The sequence below is a fragment of the Mirounga leonina genome, unplaced genomic scaffold (assembly GCF_011800145.1).
Source record: "Mirounga leonina isolate KUSES-001 unplaced genomic scaffold, KU_Mleo_1.0 Mir_447, whole genome shotgun sequence".
In the NCBI taxonomy this organism is placed as follows: domain Eukaryota; kingdom Metazoa; phylum Chordata; class Mammalia; order Carnivora; family Phocidae; genus Mirounga; species Mirounga leonina.
In genome coordinates, this window is record NW_023270757.1 from 262,240 (window position 1) to 276,528 (window position 14,289).

At 41.7% G+C, this 14,289-nt stretch overlaps 1 protein-coding gene across 4 annotated transcripts in view; it reads right to left on the reverse strand.

The window, feature by feature from the left end:
• Positions 1-14,289, reverse strand: part of FOCAD (focadhesin) — a 310,037-nt gene that overhangs the window by 79,751 nt on the left and 215,997 nt on the right. For all 4 annotated transcript variants that reach the window (XM_034987916.1, XM_034987918.1, XM_034987917.1 and 1 more), the window contains one exon: positions 6,371-6,463. In XM_034987916.1, coding sequence (XP_034843807.1) covers positions 6,371-6,463 — 93 coding nt within the window. The remainder of the gene's footprint in view (positions 1-6,370; positions 6,464-14,289) is intronic.

Sequence of the window (14,289 nt, forward strand, 5' to 3'; positions counted from 1 at the left end):
GACTGAGCCACCCAGGTGGCCGAACTTACTGTGTATTGTGTTACTGAGTGATACCACACCATTTTCAGAAGTGGTTGTGCAGCTTATGTTCTCACTAGCAGTGAAAATAAAAGTTCTAGCTACTCCACATTCTCATCAACATTTGGAGTTGTCAGGCTATGAATTTCTACTATTCTGGCAAATGTGAAAAAGTGTTTATTATGGCTTTAACGTTCATTTCACTGTTTATCAGTGAGATTGAAAATATTTTCAAATGTTTATTGACTTAGATTTCCTACTGTGTCCATTTTTCTTTTCTTTTTTTCTGTTTAAATATTTATTTATTTGAGAGAGAGAGAACCGGGAGGAGCAGCAGAGGGAGAGGGAGAAAGAAATTCAGACTCTGTGCTGAGCGCACAGCCTGACATGAGGCTCCATCCCATGACCCTGGGATCAAGACCTGAGCTGAAACCAAGAATCCAACGCTCAATCCACTATGCCACCCAGCTGCCCCCGTGGGTCCATTTTTCTACTGGTTGTCTTTTTCTACTGATTTTAGAGTTCTAAGATATGGGGGCGCCTGGCTGGCTCAGTCAGTAGAGCATACGCTCTCTATCTCAGGGTTGTGAGTTCAAGCCCCATTCTGGGTGTAGAACTTACTTAAAAAATAATAATAAGGGTGCCTGGGTGGCTCAGTTGGTTAAGCGACTGCCTTCGGCTCAGGTCATGATCCTGGAGTCCTGGGATCGAGTCCCGCATCGGGCTCCCTGCTCAGCAGGGAGTCTGCTTCTCCCTCTGACCCTCTCATGCTCTCTGTATCTCATTCTCTCTGTCTCAAATAAATAAATAAAATCTTTAAAAAAAAAATATTTTAAACAAACAAAATAATAATAATAATAATAATAAAACAAAATGAAAAGTAGAGTCCCAAGGTATGTTCCACAGGAGAAAATTATATCTCCATATAAACTGTAGAGAGGGAAGCAATACAGTTTGCTGGGTTAAGGATGTGGGCTCTGGAATCAGAATGCCTTGATCTAAAGCCATTTCCATTGACTTGCCGTGTAAATTCGGACAAGTTACATCGTCTCTCTATACTTCAACTTCCTCATTTGTAAAATGCAGCTAACAACTATCTCACGGCATTAGAGCTCCATGCTAAATCATGTGGAGAAGTGTCTATTTAGTATGGTGGCTGATAACAAATAGCTACCATACCAGGTTTATTGTTCATAACAACAACAACAAAAATCCCACCTCACTTTATTATCTTCTTATGAAATGATCTCTCATGAATATCTATAAACCCTCAGTTACCACCAGCCTGCGAGCCCACTGAAGGCAAAGACAGTCCATCAGTCTAAGGGGTCCTTGTACTTAGTGCAACTTCCAGCCCACAGTGCCCTGGGGCTAACCAGCTCAGGCATTCTGAGATTTGATGGGCATCCTTCAGAATTTCCATTTACTTCACTTATATCCGTCCCCATCTCCGTGTTTTCAAAGATAGAATCCTGGGGCGCTTGGGTGGCTCAGTCGTTAGGTGTCTGCCTTCAGCTCAGGTCATGATCCCAGGGTCCTGGGATCAAGCCCCGCATCAGGCTCCCTGCTCCGCGGGAAGCCTGCTTCTCCCTCTCTCTCTCCCCCTGCTTGTGTTCCCTCTCTCACTGTGTCTCTCTCTGTCAAATAAATCAATAAAATCTTTGGGGGAAAAAAAAGGGAAGAAAAAAAAAAGAATCCTACTCTTTCATTCTCCCCTCTGTCTCCCGGAGCAAGGTATCAGAGGTGAACAAACTGGCAAGACATTAATATTAATACTTATTACTACTGATACTGACCTCCCAGGGGGATAGACAAACGAGAAAATAATATTTCTTGCCTATCCCTATTAGTTATGCTTCTTAAAGTAGGCCTCTTTACTCCTAGGAACATTTACTTGCCATAATGTTTTTTCCAAAAAGGATAAGCAGGAGGAAATGAAAAGGTTCAAAATCTGCTTAGAAATAAACCAAAAAACAAAAAGAGCTCAGTATACGTGCAGCCTATTGAGAAGGCCTACGTTCCTAATCTCTCCTATAGCCATAACCCACTACAACCATCGACATAACTAAGTAAATTTCTTATTTCTTCTTCCAAAATCTCTTGCTCCTCTCAATCCCCTCTTCTGGAATGTCTCCCTCCCCCTTTCTACCCAGTCCGTGTGAGGCTATTTATTCAGACCCACTGTGCCCCCAGAGTCTCTGTGTGTTGGTCATGGTGGCCCCCATCTCTGTCACCTTGGCTTCTGTGATTAAGGGGGGGACAGCACTCACCGGGAGGAAAAAGGCTGAAATGATCACCTGAATTGAGATTTTTGGATTGCCTGTAGATTCCAATTATTTATTGGACTAATATTCCAATAATTCCAATAATTCATATTTCCAATTATTCCTATCCTTCTTACCTTTCTTTTCTTTAATCTCCAGTCTATATAACCAAGAGCTTGCTGATTATAGTGAGCAATTTCACCTAGCTCCAAAGGTGTAGACGTTAAGAGCAAACTACTCCTACAAACGATCAGAGAGAAATCTACTGGGGTTGCAATTCTTGCCCCTGGTTTTGATTTCAGATTATTTTACAGCCAGCTGACCCACTCAGGAAGCAAATGTCTGCAGTCAACCTGCTTTCTAAGTCCTCTCTCCAGGTTGAGGTCATATTCACAAGAGCGCTTTCCACAAAGTCTGGAGGCCTTAACCAACTCGGCATCCCACACGGGCACTGAAGCAAAGATTGACTGAACTGTCAATCAACTGGTATCTATCTGCGTTTTTCCATCTTAACGGGAAGAAAGCCAAATACCTCCCCATGTCAAGCACATTGATACGCCTAAAATCCAAATTCTGACGTTCTTGTGGAAAAATTAGATACGGCTGGAAGCAGATGCCCAAGCTAAAGCCACTGGTCCTGGTCAGATCTCAGACTTATTCACATCATAATCAACCTCCAGGAAATAATGCAACGTGTATCTTTCCACATGTCTCCTAGGCTTAACTGAATAAAACATGCCTCCTCTAAATGATCCTCTGGTTTAATGCTACAAAATATGTCTAGCACCAGATGGAAGTAACTGTAACTCTTGTATAGACGAAGGATCCTCCAGGACAGAAAGTCTTGATATAGACAAGGAGTCTGGCAGTTGCTCTAATTCTTCTAAGAGACCATAAATTCGGTTTAAGTGTGTGGGCTCATTTTAAAAAACTCAATTAAAATGCATCAGTGTGTGCTTTCAAATAGTGAGTCCCCAAAAGGCTTTCCTGTACTTTTAAATGATACCAAAAATCTTCTTAGAGTCTATACTCTGAGTTTCCTTTCTACTGTCACCAATTCTCAGTGGAATGGAGAGATCCAAAGTAAAAAGGGTTTTAAATGATAAATAAGCAAAGAGGCACATTAGCATCTACAACAGTAGAAAGGCAGAGTAACTGACCTACATTAGTCAAAATACTCAGCTGGCTTTTCGTAAATAGATCTAGCCTTTAAAAAAGTAAACCAATTTGCATTATTTGTTTTTATGACTCATGATAGTGCCAGGGAAAGTGTGTGCCGCACTGGAAAAGGCTGAGGCTCTGCAGACAGACAAAGCAGAGGAACTCCCCGTTCCTTCCCAGGAGCCCAACAATTGTGACTATTGGGTTTTGCACTGTTGCTTTGCTTTCCTAGCTAACCCCGCTTTTGCATCTGGAATCCCATCATAGGTTGCGGTTAACAACACTCACTTCAAAGGGTTTCCGTAAAGATTCATTGATATAATACATGGTAAGTGTTGGACACACACTAGTTGTTCAATAATGGTAGCTCTTATTATAAAAAAATAACTGGAGGTTTGTTTTTTTTTTAACCGATTGCAAGTCACCTGCATGAGTTATACCATCATCCTGTTCGGTTTAGCCTCCTTATGTTAGGAGCTAAATAAAATTCTCAGTTCATGCTGCAGGAGGAGGAGTTATTCTTGCCTTCTTTCTCCAGGCACCCAAAGTACTTTGTACATCCTCTATTAAAGCCCAAAAGAGGTTGTTTTAAAATTGCTGGTGGACATGTCAGTCTCCCGCACTGGACCGGGAGCTCACAGAGAGGAAGGAGTGCTTTATTCTCCTTCCGCATCCCACACACCTGGCACAGGGCCTGGCCAGTGAAAGGTGGTCCATAAATATTTGCTGAAGGACTGCAAAACCACATCCAGTCAAACAGATGTGAGAAAAAATGCATACTCTGACTTGCAATCTCACTCTTCTTGACTAAAAACTGTAATTGGTTAAGGGTGTGTATGAGTAATACATATTCCTTCACTCACGCACCTGTTCAAAACCGAGTGCCCAGATGCCACCTAGAACAAAACGCATAAAGGTGAGCCAAAGGGAACAAAGGTTCTAGAAGGACATCTTTAAGATGTGAATTCCAGTGTAGTTTGGGGAGCCATCTAAAATGTGGTGGTGCTGGGCGCCTGGGTGGCTCAGTTGGTTGAGCGACTGCCTTCGGCTCAGGTCATGATCCTGGAGTCCCGGGATCGGGTCCCACATCTGGCTCCCTGCTCAGCGGGGGGTCTGCTTATCCCTCTGACCCTCTTCCCTCTCATGCTCTCTGTCTCCCATTCTCTCTCTCAGATAAATAAATAAAATCTAAAAAAAAAAAAAAAATGTGGTGGTGTAGTTGACAGACTATGTTAAAATGACCTCACAGCTTGGTAAACATGGAAGTTCCGGTCCCCTACTCAGTTCCAATGAGTCAGAACCTCCAAAGATGCATCACTGCTTTATAAATGCTAGACTCAATAAAATATGCTGCAACAAAGTTTTCAGACGAGAACACCAATGCTAAGATGCTTAGTCATTCCTTCCCGAACCCCCAGCTCCCCCCCACCCACTCCTCCTTCCCGTTCCGTCTTTTAGGACAGCTGTTACCTGTAACCATAACACCACACTTCCTGAGATTCCATGGAAATCCTATTCTGGGCCATAAATTAAAACTTAAGCACCATCAGATTTTTTTTATCATCCTTAAAAATGAATTTTAAGCTTGGAACAAAGGTTGGTTAGTCATTTCCTTATATTGTTAACTGTTTGTATATTCCCACACTGACCCCAAATTTTCTAATTTCAAAACCCACCAACTACGACTTTTAGTATTACTGGATTAAATGAAGTCAAATTGAGTATAATTCATTTATTTACGGAGCACCTACTATGTTTTAGACACTATGCCACGTTCTAGAGCGACAGCAGGGAAGAAAACACAGCTCTTAGCTTTAAGGAGCAGAGACAACCAAAGGGCCCCAGACAAATATCTAAGGTGATAAGGGCTTCAAAACAGGAAGCATGGGGAATGCTTGACTGGCTCAGTCAGCAGAGGGCATGACTCTTGATCTTGGGGTTGTGAGTTCCAGCCCCACGTTGGGTGCAGAGATTACTAAAAAAAATTTGAAAATAAAATAAAATCTTAAAAAAAGCCGGGGGGTGGGGGTGGTAGGGAAGCAGGGATTCTAAGAAAGCACAAAAGAGGGGCATATAATTCAGTTTTGGGGGGTGGGCCCCACAGGTAGGTGCCTTCCCAGATAAAACACTCTAAAAAACCCGGCAGAAATCAGGTGGGCAAAGACAGAATGGCAGTGCCTACGGCAGAAGGAACGGTGTATAAAAAGTCGAGAGGTTAGGGAAGACGTGCTGAGTTTGACAACAGAGAGATTTAGCAAGACTGAAACGTACAATTCCAGAGAAGGATTAAGAGATAATAAGGCTGAAGCTGTAAACAGGTGCAGCCTGAGGAGGCGCAGGTGTGGGGGCAGACGGTGAGCTCAGTCTGGGATGTGCGTATGTCAGGGCGCTGTGGGACAGCCACAGGACACCTGGGACATCTAGGAGGTCTCAGAAAGCAGTGGGGTGTAGAACAGCACCCAAGAGGGGGCTCTGGACTGGCCACAGATGGAGGACATCGAAAATGTAAGCGCAGTTATGTGCGCAACTCACAGTCTTTTATGAGCAAAAATAAGCCATCTTATTGGCTTAAAAAGATTAAAATCTTTTTAAAAGATTTTACTTATTTATTTATTTGTCAGAGAGAGAGGGGAGAGAGAGAGAGAGAGAGAGAGAGAGAGCACAGGCAGGGGAAGCGGCAGGCAGAGGGAGAAGCAGGCTCCCCGCTGAGCAGGGAGCCCGATGCGGGACTCGATCCCAGGACACTGGGATCGTGACCTGAGCTGAAGGCAGACGCTTAACTGACTAAGCCACCCAGGTGCCCCAAGCACTGCATTTTTGATAGTGCTATTTTCCTAAGGGCTTTTATATTAAATCCACATGTGCGGTAAAATTTGAGATCCGAAGGAGACACTCCCCTACAGCACCCGATCCTATGGTTTCGTTACCTGTAAAATGGCATGATAAGCTCGACTCATATATGCAAGCCAGGCCGGTGGCAGAAAGATTGCCCGGTGCCACTCGGAAAGCTGGATGTGAACCTGTGGGGAAAACGGACCACAACATAAGTTAGACTCTGTGGTATTAAAACAGAATAGAATTCCTTCCCCCCTTCCCTTCATTTAAATGATTTAGATTCTAAAACAAACCAAATCAGTCTAGGATCGGAACCACAAATAAGATCTTCCAGCTATTTTCAAAGGAGAAGAGTTTAGAGTCGCGTCAAGACAAAATAAAATAAGCCTGGAATTTTCTAAATTAAAGCAAATAGAATTCTACAGTAATCACAAGTTAAGATGTATGTGTAATACAAATGTATCTCTGAAAATGAGGGGCCAACTCTGTAAAGCCTCTTGCCAATGTCAGGAAACTAGGTATTGTCTAGCAAATGCTCCTAGTCATTTTAAATAAAAATAAATAACTGCTCACATCATGGATTTCCATGATGACAATTTTTGAAGTAATAAACTTCAATTGCCAACAGAAATATCACATTGTGTAGAAACCATGAGGGCCAGAGATGCAAATGAGTGCACACCACTAGATAAATGCCCTTTAATCAGTGTGGGTAAACAAGAGAAAAATGATCTATGCCGACGCTGAAGCCCTGTTTCTGAAGAGAGGCCCAGACAAAACATCTGGTTTTCATAGTCATTTCTGTTTCTACCTATTAGTATGAGGCTATCTTGCAACAAATCTTCCCAAGGTCTGCTTCTGTTAAAGAAAGATCGCTCACGAAAAACAGTCACAGTGCATCACATTTCACATTTCCTGTAACTCATCTCATCTAAACCCAAACAACTAAAACTGTAGTTGGGGTCCTACGCACACAAAAACAAAAAACAAACAGCCAAAAAGACAAATTTCTATATAATGACCCCAGAATCATGATAACTAGGGTGTGTAAGGAGATCTTACTGTACTATGGGAATTAATTTTCTCAAGGGCTTGGTGAGAGGGAAGAGAACAGCCCGCTCTGAATGCAGCTGCTTCCCAGGACCTCTGGAATTTTCTGTAATCCTAGTCCTCGTGCAGGTCTACCACACATAAGGTACTATGAAAGGTTATGAGGATTATCAATCAGTGTGTGTCTGCAAAGAGCTTTCCAGTGGGAGAGTCAGAAAGGAGCATAAATAGATTATCAGGCAAAATTAGGAGGAACCTATGGGAATAAAAAGAACAAAGAAAGTTAATTCTGTCTGCTATCTATCACTTCTCATCCTAGCACTGCTTTTCTCAAAAAAAAAAAAAAAAAAAACCCTCGATACTCGGAGAGTCTGAAAAAGATACACGTACCATGAAATGAACTTTAAAAAAATCGTTAAGGACAGGTTTCTTCTTTTTCTGATTAAGTACTCACTGTATCGAGTAGGGTAGGGAGAGCCTTGTCAATAGGTCAACAAAAATCCTTGAAGGAACAGGCCCACCAGTTCCTGTTTCCTCTCTCATTATCTGGGAAGCACACTACAACCGAGGCCACATTTCCAGCTGGAGAAGCATTAATCGGCCTTCGGCCCTGCTCTCTGTTTCCAAAATGTGGGGCAGTTTCCTATCAATTCTATTTCTGTTTCATAAAATACATTAACTCTCAAGTCCAATTTGGGGCTCCTGGGTGACTCAGTCAGTTGAGCATCTGACTCTTGACTTTGGCTCCAGTCATGATCTCAGGGTCCTGAGATGGAGCCCCGCGTCCGGCTCCGCACTGGGTGTGGAGCCTGCTTATGATTCTCTCGGTCCCCCTCCCTCTGCCCTTCCCCTCTTAAAAAAAAATCCTATTTTGAGACCCGGATTTAACAGAAAGAACACTCAAACACCACAACCAACTTTCCTCTCTTACTTCACACCCTCAAAATACTTCAATATTTTCCTGACAGATAATCCATGGATATCACTGCACTACTGAGAATATCCACAGTCTCAGTCTAAAAAGAGCACTGAATGTTTTTGGAAGGACAACAGTGGCAATTACCACTTCAACCTGAGTTAAAAAAAAAAAAGAAAGTATTATGGAAAAAAATGTAAAGGAAAATGAGCAAATCAAACGTTGAGCTTCTAAGAACAAAAGCATTTATGCCCGGAAATCTATTTGAAAGGAGGTTATAAACTGAAGGTTAAAGCTAATCCTCCCGCTGCCACTCCAACCACATCTGAAGGTGGGAGCGGGGACCCAGCCCAACTCTTTTTTTTTTTTTAAGATTTTATTTATTTATTTGAGAGAGAGAGAGAATGAGAGAGAGCACATGAGAGGGGGGAGGGGCAGAGGGAGAAGCAGGCTTCCCGCCGAGCAGGGAGCCCGATGCGGGACTCGATCCCGGGACTCCAGGATCATGACCTGAGCCAAAGGCAGTCGCTCAACCAACTGAGCCACCCAGGCGCCCCCAGAAAAATTAATTTTAAATAAACTATGAATTACATAAATACTTGAATTCATTTTTATTTTTATTTTTATTTTTTAAGATTTTATTTATTTATTTATTTGAGAGAGAGAAAGCACATGAGAGGGGGGAGGGTCAGAGGGAGAAGCAGACTCCCTGCCGAGCAGGGAGCCCGATGCGGGACTCGATCCCGGGACTCCAGGATCATGACCTGAGCTGAAGGCAGTCGCTTAACCAACTGAGCCACCCAGGCGCCCCCAGCCCAACTCCTGAGCCTACACACCAGCCTGAACTCCTCATGGTTTATGAGATTATACCTAGTCTCAGTGTTCTATGGAGTTAGCTGTGAATAAATCTCCTTAAAAATGCACTCTCTTGCTCTTTCCTGTACTGAAGAGAAACTTAGGGAAACAGCTTGAAATCAGTCATGCCCTTACACTCCAGTTGGGTTACACAGCAAGAGACATCCTTGACCATTTTTAACAAAAACACTTTTTAGGACGCTATTCTAATTCAATATACAGCCACCCATACAGGTTAATGTTGCTAGGCTGAAAAATACAGTAAGCATTTTTAAAGCATGAAAATTATGTATAATTTGCCAAACTCTGAGAAGTCTTTGAAGGAAATCCAATCAACAAAATAACTGCAAATCATGAACTTGTAACCCTGTTACTCAGCGGATGAGGGTTCTCAACTACTGTGCAGCAAGTTTTCATGGATGTGGAATGTAGTTTTGCTTCATCCACACATACCCTTGCAATTACGGGTGTCTGAGGGACTGTTGGCATGAGCAGGTTCTATGATCTGGAGAAGAGTAAGCGTTTCTAGGTATAAGAGGGAGTAAGTATCATGAAACATTACACATGTGCGTAAAAAAGAGACCATTTTAGAGAAATATACACGAGTAGGGAATGGGGGGGAGGACAATGAGGGGAGGATAGGGACAGGGACACTTTACAGGACTCAATAGGGCAGTCAGGGTAGACCTCATTGAGAAGGTGAAGCCTGAATAAAGACTGGAATGCGATGAAGATATAACAACCCAGATAAGTGCTGGTGGAAATGGAAAACAGGTCAGCTACTATGGAATACGCTTTGGTCATTCCTCAAAAAGCCAAACACAGAATTAGCCTATGACCCAGCAATTCCAATTTTACGTACATACCCAAAAGAATCAAAACCATATACAACAACACTGTACATGAATGCTCAAAGCAGCATTTTCACAATAGCCAAAAGATGGAAATAACCCACGTGAGCAATGAATGAATGAACAAAATATATCTACAATGGAATATTATTCAACCATAAAAAGGAATGGCATACAGATGCACATCTACAGATGTAGATGAACTGTGAAAACATTTATGTGAAAGAGAAAGAAGCCAGACAGAAAGGTACCTATTAGATGATTCTATTTATCTGAAATTTCCAGAATAGGTAAATCCATAGATGTGATTGTCGGGGGCGGGGGGGGGGAGGGGAAGGGAAGAAGGAAGGGGGAAATGGCAAGTGATTGTTTAACATACACGTGGTCTCACTGGAGGGTGATGAAAGTGTTCTGGAACTAGATAAAGGTGACGGTTTGCACACTGTGAATACGCTAAATACCACTGAATTGTATGCTTTAAGCTTGAAAAGGGTGAATTTTATGTTATGCGAATTTTACCTCAGTTAAAAAACACACACAGGGCGCCTGGGTGGCTCAGATGGTTGGGCGTCTGCCTTCGGCTCAGGTCATGATCCCAGGGTTCTGGGATTGAGTTCCGCATCGGGCTCCCTGCTCCTTGGGAGCCTGCTTCTCCCCCCTCTGCCTCTCTCTCTCTGTGTCTCTCATGAATAAATAAATAAAAATCTTTAAAAAAAAAAAAAAAACACACACACAGACAAGGTGGAGACACGGGTGGTTAACCTATTTGAGGTAACCAACTAAAACCAACGAGCATGGACAGAGTGAGCAAGAGAGAAGTGCGGCAAATTAACAGGGCAGTCAGAGAACACAGGGAAGGGACTTCTAGGTCACTTTTCAGGACTTTTTTTTTTTTTTTTTTTTTGAGAGAGAGAGTACGCGTGGGTACAGAGGGCAAGGGGCAGAAGTAAAAGGAGAGAATCTTAAGCAGGATCCATGCCCAGCACAAGGCCCAACATGGGGCTCAATCTCACAACCCTGAGATCATGACTGGAGCTGAAATCACGAGTCAGATGCTTAACTGACTGAGCCACCCAAGCACCCCTCAAGGACTTGTCTTTATTCTTAGTAAAGAGGGAGCCATTATAAGGTTTTGAGAAGAAAGACATAATCTAATCTATAGCATAAAAGGATCATACTGACTGCTATGTTGAGAAGAGACTATAGGGGGCAAAGGTCAGAGCAGGGACACCTACTCACAGGCTATGGCAATAATCGGGATAAGAGAGAACGGTGGTTCAGAGTGTCAGCAACACTGCAGAATACAGTTTTTGAATATTTAGCTATTTAATTTTTCCACCCACCCCAAATGTTAAGTGAAATCCCAATATATAAAACAGAAAACAGGCAAAACTTGTCTAGATGAAGTGAGGACGAGGGCTGGGGGCTTGGTAGTCAGCCCGCTTGATCATCCGCCCCTATTTGTGGTGGTCCCCAGGACTCTTGAAAACATGATTTTAACTAGAAGGACATAAACTAGATCAGTGGTTTCAGAAGAAGGGGGAAAGGAAAGGGACTGACTACAAAGGAGCATGGGGGAATTTTTAGGGCAACAGAACTGTTCTTATCTTGACTGGGGTACGGGTTACATGAATGTGCTCACATATAAAAATTCATAGAACTAAGTACTGAGAGGAGAAATCAACTGCATGTATATTATACCCTGATACATATAAAATTAAAAATACAGAGTTTGAAAGTCACTACTTTCAGATTATAATGCTCCTCAAACCCTCACTTCCCACTATCTATTACACTCTGTACACTTGCCATCAGCATTGAAAATCTACCCTTCCTCTCATTCTTTGTGTTTCTATCAATATCACACATCGATATCCCAGTCACCCAGGTGTGAAACTTCTGATTTATCCTGGACTTCTTTCTTGCCCCCCAACTCAACAGCCAACTCCACTTCTGAAATGTTTCTTCTATTTTTTCATACTTTCTTCCTCACTGGCTTAGTCCTAATTCCTGCCTAGAGTACTGAGGCCCCTAACTGATCTCCTAACAGCCTAAAATCTTTCCTCCTCCTAATACATCCTAAATGGTGCTGCTACTCTTCCATTAACTCAGAACTTCTTTTCAAAAACCTTTGATGGTTCATTAAAGAATAAAGTCCAAACTCTTTTGTACTATGTTCAAAGCCTTCTAGAACCAAAAGCACACCATTTACTTTAAGAAATAATTTGTTCTCATGTAAGAACTCTGCTGGCCAAGATCCCCAACCAATTTCCCCAGATGATTTCCTGCTCCTCTCTTTCATTTAACCTTCATTCTGGCTGAATTGGGTTAGAAACCAATTCCCAAGTCAGTCCTATACCCTACAGGACCTTTGCACTCACTACTTTCACTGCCTGGAATGCCCTGTCTTCCTCTCATCTCTACTTACTGAAATAATTTCTTCCACCTCTATACTTCCAGGACGCTACAGACCTCTCCTGTAACATTCAACCAATTCCATCTGTGATTATTTGTGTATGTGCCCTAATCTCATACAATCCTGAAGGTAGAGGTCCTGTCCTACTCATCTCAGAATCCCTCCCATGGACCCATAACTGGTTCCGCACGTAAGCGTTCAATTAAGTACCTGCTGAGTTTAATCAAATTAAAGGTACAGTACTTGCTTTAACACAAAATTTTGTCATGGGAAAACTACACGATCATAAACAAGCAATCACAGAAAATTCCGATGTTCAACGTTCAATCACGCCAGAAACAGTGTTAGAAAACTTTTTTAAGTAGATGCAGCTAAACTCAAACACAAGTTGTTGAGGACACAGTTACTTGAAATTTGATAAAAGCATGTCCAGAATGTTCTGGCCAGGAAATGTTTAATTCTAGCTAAAACCACAGTGAGTGACAAAGCAGTATTTTCAAGTGGGTGTTATATGTTTTATATTTTGAAGTTTCCTCACTACACTTTATTTGTATCCTATAGGATCTAATCAAGTATACCTGAAATAGTAGCTCAAAAGAAAGTATCTCGCTTAGAAACACAACTCACAAATGTAGGGAAATGCTGAAAGAAAAAATAAAAAAGTAGATTTTGTTTCCTCTGATACGCGTTTTACTTGAAGGAACTACCTGGCCACCTATGAACTTCTGTTCAGAATATACTGACCAGAAATTTGGTAGTGTCTTCTGTCTCTTACGCGATCGTAACAAATATGATTACTCATTTATAAGAAAACATCCATTTTAACAGACTTTCATTAAATACTATGCATCGAGTAAAATAACCTTTGGTGAGGTTGTTAGAAGGTCAAAGTAGAATGAAACAAGGTAGAGTAGCATGTACACATTTATAGGTAAACTAAGAGCTTGCTATTGACTTTAAAACCCCAATTTCACAAAGGAAGACATTTCTGTGCTCCCCAGATGTATTTATTATCAAAAGAATAAAAGTATTTAATATCAGTTGATACACAGACCCACAAACACTGAGCTACTACATTCAGTCTGTGACATACACACACTCCTCCCACATTCCCAGAAGAAAAACCATTTGTACTGAGTGTTAGAGACCCAGAGCTACTCAGTGTCCCACTGTTTATATGTAAGATATAATAGCCTTCAATTTTCTGTCAATAGTAATCTTAGTGACACAAAAATAATTTTGTTATTCCTGTCTCCTGACTAATAGTGACTGAAGGACAAGAGGGAGGGCTTGGAGAGGACAAATTTTCAAAGTAAAATGACATTCATCTCTTTGTGGGTGCTTTCTGGGCATTTAAAAATTTCTCTCCCTCATCCTCTCGCTCTCAGTCCATCTCTCCTCCCCTCCCCCATCAGGATAACATTAGCTTGAAAGCCGACAATTCAATCACATCTCAAGCAACCATTTACTTACTCTGTTATTTAATAGGAGGGGGGAAAACCCAGTTACCATAACAACTCACATCACATGGTAATTATGGAGTCTCTAAAATTCAGCAAACCATACTTTTCACAGTATTTTCTAAGGGGAATGTGTAATAAGCACAGATACTACTTCTCCCAATTACTATTCAGAATTTCCATCTAATTGTTTCATATTGCATGAATGCTAATGCTACTCCACGTTCTTCCTAAGAAATATGTTTTTAAATAAAGAAGGAACTGAAAGAAAACAGCAAATATATTCCTTGTATTTCAAATGATGGGTTGGTTATATCCCACCTATTTCTGGGCAGCTAGGGAAAAAATCCACAGAAGGCAGAAGAAATATAAAATTAATTTATAGGGCAAAAAGAATCAAATGATGATCAATACAAAAGGAAGGAAGGAAGGAAGGAAGGAAGGAAGGAAGGAAGGAAGGAAG